At 43.4% G+C, this 7,377-nt stretch overlaps 1 protein-coding gene across 1 annotated transcript; it reads right to left on the minus strand.

Annotated features, from left to right (window-relative positions):
* Positions 1-2,036: 2,036 nt before the first annotated feature.
* Positions 2,037-6,538, minus strand: pcdh20 (protocadherin 20). The gene is made up of 2 exons (XM_084541708.1): positions 6,472-6,538; positions 2,037-6,161 (listed from the first exon to the last, which is right to left on the minus strand). Exons 1-2 carry the CDS (start codon positions 6,517-6,519, stop codon positions 3,540-3,542), a joined length of 2,670 nt encoding a protein of 889 aa, XP_084397834.1. The 5' UTR covers positions 6,520-6,538; the 3' UTR covers positions 2,037-3,539.
* Positions 6,539-7,377: the final 839 nt, after the last annotated feature.

A 7,377-nucleotide genomic window follows, 5' to 3' on the forward strand; every position in this document is an offset into this window, starting at 1 on the left:
GCCTGGAAATAATCAAAATGCTCGAATCCCTTAAGAGAAGAACTTGACATCAAGCTCAAGCCTAATCATTTAATACCCGTTGTTTGTTATTGCACATGGGAGCATATTTTATCATCACAGAACCTGGGTTGAAGCCATAAAAGGCCGAAAGGGCTCGCATGACCGTTTCCTGTCTCAACCTGCAAGAGGAAAAAAATGACTAATTGGAAGAGTCAAAGCGGGGGAAAGAGAAATGAGAAGCTGTGAAATAATAACTCCCCTGTTATTACTGCAGTTAATCACACGCTTTAACTTTTTGCTCGGTGTTAAAATGTAAAATTGTGCAGAAACCGTCTTTAAATACTCTCTCACTTCTCTCAGCAGCATCTGAAACTGGTCCCATATTTTTTTTGAGAAGTTTTCTGGAAAACATTGCAACACAAAAGCACACTTTTTGTGTTTTAAGTATGAATATGCTTGGGCGACCTTTTAGCCCTGGGGTGTCAATTCATTTTAGACCAGGGGCCACATACAGCCCAGTTTGATCTCAAGGGGGCCGGACCAGTAACACAACAGCGTATTAATGTATAAATAACATCAACTCCAGATGTTTTCCTTTGTTTTAGTGCAAAGAAATATAAGTACGTTATGAAAATGTTTATACTGAATGGACTGTAATAACTATTACAAGACATGTAATGAACAACCGGACATTTCTTAAAAAAAAAATAAGTGCAATTTCTGTTTAGTTCTGGGTCTGATGCTGCGTTCCAGAAAACTGGGAGGTCTGAAATTTCAGACCTCTTACTAGGAAAAGTGCACCACTTGAAGGCGGAGGTCCTACTAGCGAAGTCGGGGCAAATCGGTCTACCCCGACTTCACTGAGATGCTGCAGCCTGATGTCACACAAGAATGGCAGCACCCATGGAGATGCACACTGTGAATGTTAAAACATAATTTGCTCTGTTGTTTTTTGGCCATACTAGATATCATCATATTACACGACATGACTTTTGCCTGAGGATATGTCGTTATAATCTCTCTGCATAAAGTTATTAGATGAAGTGTAGTCTAAGGTTAAAAAAAAAACAACAACAATGAACGAGTCTGACAAAAAGAGAGGAGGTTTGTTGAGCGTCTACCATGGGAGAAGTATATTACCTACTGGTGGTGGAAAAACTTTGTGAGTTTTGAATTTCGCTCAATGTCAGTAACTTCAGAAACAAACATTATCTGTCGGTCAGCCATGTTTGTTGTTTATGTTCAACTTCATGGGATAAATCCATAACTCTTACTACAACAGTGTGAACCCTAGGAATAGCAGTGGCTTTTATTGGAAAAAATGCAGTTAATGTCTCCAGTGTAATTTCTGCACTTTGCAAATTCTTCCCGCGGGCCGGATTAGACTCTTCGGTGGACCGCTTTTGGCCCACGGGCCGTATGTTTGACCCCTGCGTTCTAGCTTATTCATTTGGCAGATATTTTTGGATTGTTAATGAACAGCACAAGCCAGTCACACTTGTTCTGGCATGTGAGGCGGATGAAGTGCACGTATTTTATCCCAGGAGTTTTGTTATTATTACCGCAGCTGTATTATTATCCATCTTAAAAGACGTATCTTTGTGCATATATGGATGTATATCATCTTTCAGCATGTTTCTGTAATGCACAGTTTGGCCAGAGATGATTACTGAGGATTACACTGAGCCGTTTCCAGCTCCCGATGTGCTTACACGACGTGCCTCCGTCCTAAAAAGCTGATGATAACTTGAGAAGCTGCATGTGTGAAAACATTCTCAGCAGAGGCTTGATTGCGTGTTTGCAGTTACGTAAGGACCAAACCCGAACTGGTTTTTAAAGACATATGATACAACAGAGAGTTCCTCGCTTGGGAGTGTGCACAGCTAACAGGAAAACAAAGAGCTCCAGCGTCTTTCTGTCTGCGTTCAGGCAAACTACCCACGAGGCAGGGGAGACACAACAGCTTTGGAAAACAGAAAGCCTTATCAGGTCGTCTTTCGGAAGATAAGTGTCAGAAGCACATTCACAATTTCCTGGTCGATATTTCACAAAGTTGGAAGTGGTACAAGGAGTACAGTTTTTGTCAATATCGCTCGAGGAAGGTGAGAAGATGTTGATTTGTTCCTCAAACCTTCCAAACAAGAGCAGTGTTTTTGCTTCAAAGTGTGACTCAGGGTGTTACTTCACCCACTCTGACCTTCTCAGGTGATGACAACAACAATGCAGGCTTTGGATCTTTAACCGTTTCCTGTCACGTGCATCGCGTACAAGGCTGCAGTTAATTTGCACGACCAATTAAATCTCGAAAGCGGGTGCAGTCTTAACCTGATTAACGACAGACCTAATTATTCCCTCCCGCAACATCTGAGGCCTGTTTGCTTACTCACCTGCAGAGTTTCAGTTTCAGTCACAGATAGGCAAGAAACAAATCAGAATAAGATCAGCACTTATCAACCTAGTGTAAGTGATTCAGCTAAATATGACAAAGGTTGCCCGTATATACACATTTGGAAGTATTTAGGCTATATAAGTGACACCAATATAGAATAAAATGTCCTGTGTATTATAAAAATAAAGTTTCTTTAATAGTTACTTTGATTTTCTTTCACAAACACTTGCATGTTTTCACAGACACATTGAGAAATCGCACGATTCTATAAAGGATGGAGCAGTTTGCATGACAGACAGACAACTCGGATTACTCGGCGTGATGAAAATATGAGACTCTTTGCTGTGTTGAAATGACGTTTTTTCAGGTTTTTTACACAAATAACCGGCAGCTTCTGTCAGTTACTCAGATGGATCTCACACATCTCACAGAATTTTGACATAAAAAAAAAAATACTTTTCATAGTCTATCTACTTGCATTTTCTGGAGCTTACAACCTCAACCACTTATCATTATACCAATGCACATTAGTCCATAACAACTGAGCTAAAGCAGACAGACATGGATGAAACCTCTGGAAAGAAAAACTTCTTTTTGGTCTTTTTGTGCATAGTGTGTTAACATGTCCTAATAGAGCGTAACTAGCCTTTTCTATATCAGTCAGTTTAGAAATATATGGTTTTATGAATATAGCATCTGATTTAAAAAAATAAATATATTTAGATTTCCATAACCTCCATAACATTTGTAATAGGTGGTGTAAAAAGATTTTTCTAAACCAATATTGATCCAAGGAGCATTTTGTGATGCAAACGTTTCATATAAAGTTGTAAAACCTTTTTTCTTTTTTTACAGTATTTACATAGGACCTTAGTAATCTTCATTGAGTTGCACTTATGGCTTTGTAACGATGCTGTCATTATGTCGGTCGATGCCAGTTGCCACGTCACGTTTGGATGACGTGTCACTAGAGACTAGAGTCCGTGTGCCCTTTACGGTCGCAGAAACTCGTAGAAGTCCTGTCACTGTACAGGTACATTATGACAAAAGCATGAGGAGGAGCTTCATGTAAGATCTATACTTCTCACCGTGAGTTTTGTAAACAGTCGTGTAAACAGTGGTTGTTTTTGGATGTGCGGACAGCTGAATGTCAGATGTTCGATATCTGCCTGAGCTTTCTGTTCGCGACCTGTATCGAGTCTTTTTTCATTTTTAAAGGTATTTCCACCTCCGACTTTTTCTTCCTGCTCTTTTTAAGCCTCTTACAGCAAATGTAAGATGTCAGCGTGACGACCAGGGAGAAGAGCCCCAGACAGGTCACTGACAGAGCGATGAGGACGGGCCGACAGGGGAACAGCTCGTACCTCTCAGGGCCTTCTGTCATCTGGCCAATGTACCAGGGCTTCTCCTCTACCTCTATGTCAGCCTCTCTGGTTAGCAGACTTTGAATGTAACTCTCGTTACTCACGGTCTCATTGACAAAGAAGTTAACCATGACTGTTGAGTAAAGTGGTTCGGGCTGACCGTGATCAGTGACCTTCACCAGGAGGCTGTAGAGGCCCCGGTTGCTTAGCTCCCTCTTTAACGTGATATTTCCTGTTTCTGGGTCAATGGCAAATGACCCCGGCTCACCGCCTTTCCTTTTAATTATACTATAGGCGATGACGGCATTCATGCCCGTATCTTTATCCACAGCGTACACCTCTGTGATTGACGTTCCCGGAACAGTGTTGGGTAGCACTAGCATGTAAGACTGATTGGACTGGGGGAAGAGGACAATTGGTGGGTTGTCATTTACATCCAACAACAGCACAGTGACCATGGTTACGGAGGAAAGTGCGGGCTCCCCGCCGTCGACAGCCTCGATCCACAGCTGGTATGTCCCTTGTTGCTCGCGGTCCAGCGGTGTCTTGGCCCTCAGCGCTCCTTTCCCTGTGTCTATCATAAAGATGTCGCTGCCATTGAGGATCGAAAGAGCCACCCAGCCATTTTCCCCAGAATCGGCGTCCGTCACAGACAGGACGCCAATCTCACCATACCCTGGGAAGTTCTCAGGAACAAAGAAAGTGAAGTCCTTATTGATGAAGCGTGGACTGTTGTCATTGCGGTCCTGCACGGTCACCACCACCGTTGCTATCGACTCCCTCCTGGGCGTCCCCTGGTCCACCGCTCTCACTATGAACCTGTATGTCTCCTTCTCCTCGCGATCCAGTGACGTGGACACGGTCAGGACACCCGTAACACGATCCACAACGAAGATCCCAGGGGCGTCACCTCCGAGAAGGAAGATGACTTCCCCCTGGCTCCCGCTGTCCTGGTCCGAGGCATGGAGCTGGGTCAGGAAGGTGTTTGGCGGATTGTTTTCCTCAACTGATATTTCCAACAGCGACTGCTGAAACACAGGTGCGTTGTCGTTCTCGTCCAAAATCTGCACCTTAAGGAAGGTCTTGATGACGAGTCCCCTTGTATTTTTAGCAACCACAATAAGCTCGTACTCCTGCGTCTTTTCAAAGTCCAGGGGCTCTGTAGTCTCCAGCAGGTATTCATTTTTGAACAACTGGTAGGGGCCAAGTCTGAAGGGACCAGATCCTTCCAAGAGACAGTCCACCCTTTGGTTCATATCAACGTTTTTAACAGTAAAAAAAGCGATTGGAGAAAAAGCTGGCTCAGACTCCTTTATCGTCACCACCCCGTCCTTTTCTGGTGCTATATACCTGGGTATGACAGCAGGGGGCCCGGTAACGACTTTGATGATGCGGACGGTAACAGTGGCAACAGCTGGGATACAACCAGGTCCGTTAGCCAGAACAGTGAGTTTGTAAAATGTGGCCGTGCCAGCGTCTATTTTCCCTGCTAGCTTGATCACCCCTGTGATTCTGTCCAAATGGAACAGGCTCCTGGTGTCCCTTGGCACACGTTCACTGTAAGCATAGCTGATCTGAGCATTAGCACCAAGGTCAGGGTCAAAAGCATGCAGACGTGCCAAATGAGCACCTTTGGTGGTATTCCCATGCAAAGTGACATTAATTTGCGACTCTTTGAATTGAGGGCAGTTATCGTTCACATCTGTGATGACGATTTTCAAAGTGGCCGCGCCAAGCAGAGGAGGGGTCCCTCCGTCCTCTGCAATAATATCTGTAATGTATTCAGCCTGGGTCTCTCTGTCCAAAGAATCTGTCACAATGAGGAAGGGTGTCAGCTCTCCTCCCTCATTCTCCTCCACGTCCAACGTGAATACGCCAAAGTCATTAACCAGCCAGTAGGTCTGCACTCCGTGAGGGCCCAGGTCTGGATCAACTGCAGACTGCTCCACTGCGTAACGAGCATTGATTGGCGCGTTTTCCGGGACAGACATACAGATCTCATCCGTGGGGAACTTCGGCCTGTTGTCGTTCACATCCTCAATTAAGATCTTAACCTTGACGAGCTGGAAGTACTGCTGAGGCAACACAAACACGTCCAGCGAGAGGACACATCCCTGTCCGGGCAGGTTGTCGGCGCAGAGTGTCTCCCTGTCAATCTCTGTGGCAGATGTGTAAAGCTCTCCGGTGGTATTATTTAGATTCACGTACTGTATGCTGACCTTCTTTTGCGGGAGATTGAATAGAAAGGGGGGCTCAGCTGTGAAATCCAAATTTAAGTCTACTCCAATGGCTCCTATGAAGGTCCCCCTTGGTAATCCCTCCTTTATCTTATAGATGAGCTCTTTTGCTTGACTGAAATTTGCAAAACAGGAAAGGGGGGCGGTGTAAAGCAAGAGGATGCACAGTCCCTGTAAAGATAAGACAGTTTAATACAAGAGCTGACAAACAGTACAATTTAAAATACGAGGTGATGGATATATTATCTGTTACTGAGCTCTTCAGATCCGTAACTTCAATTATGATTATCATTTTAGAAAGTATTAAAATCAGTCCATGAACTTAAATATTTTAAGAGCTTATTTGCATTGGTTTAAACAGAATATTAGAAAAAAAACGGTATAGTATATGCAAACAGGGGCCTAATCATGTTCATGCCTTAATAATTTTGCATTAACTATATCACAAAATGTACTATAAAGCAAATTCTCTTAAACTTACCCATATTCTTCCTCTTTTGCTAAGGCTGAGGTGTCTGCTCTTGAACATGTTTATGTCCTGTCCCAACACTTTCCACTTATAGCAGGAAGAGTGGCAGCTTAAGTAACCCAGGCATTTTCAGCGTTGAGCTGTGCAGACCTCTGCTAAGTGCAATGCCTTATTCCTATCTGACTTGAACAAGTCATTCATCCCAGAGTGCCGCCTCAGGACACTCCCACCACATGCAAATCAGTCCCTCGTGCTAACCAATGAGAGGCGGTGGCCAAAGGGAAATCTACTTGAGCTCCCAGATTCCTTTTTCATGCATGCTATCAAAGCACACTGGCACACACCTGCGCTTTCTACACACACACACACACACACACACACACACACCCGTTCCGTCACAAGCAGCTGCATACCTTGTTTTTCCTGAAAGCATATGATTACCAACTGAGCTCATCATGACACGGGAGACTAAGCAAAATGTAAAACATCCACTGCTGAGAGATTACTTTAATCCAACAGTGGATAAAAAAGTTAAAAAATAAAAGGAGTAGAGGATGAATTTAAACAAAACGTATAGTTTAGTTTATCTATTACGTGTAATGTTTCTTACAATTTATGCTGATTATTAATGTTCTAAACATCGATATAGATAGATAGTTACATTCCTAGCCACCATAACCACATTATAAAATAAATTCATATTTATATATGCCAAAAATAACATTATAAAGTTATAAAAAATATCATAAAGCCAGCAGGGAGGTGATCTTGGCATCATAAGTGGTGCTATGGTCTGACTCTGGGTTGAGCCTTTAACTAAATCAAGCCCCTAATCCCCATGTGTTCTAAATGCCGAGCCAGCTGTTTGCGGGGATTGGAAGCATACTGCTCAGAGGAATTGAGTGATTGAAGTTCTCT

Source organism: Chelon labrosus, assembly GCF_963514085.1.
Source record: "Chelon labrosus genome assembly, chromosome: 3".
Lineage (NCBI taxonomy): Eukaryota > Metazoa > Chordata > Actinopteri > Mugiliformes > Mugilidae > Chelon > Chelon labrosus.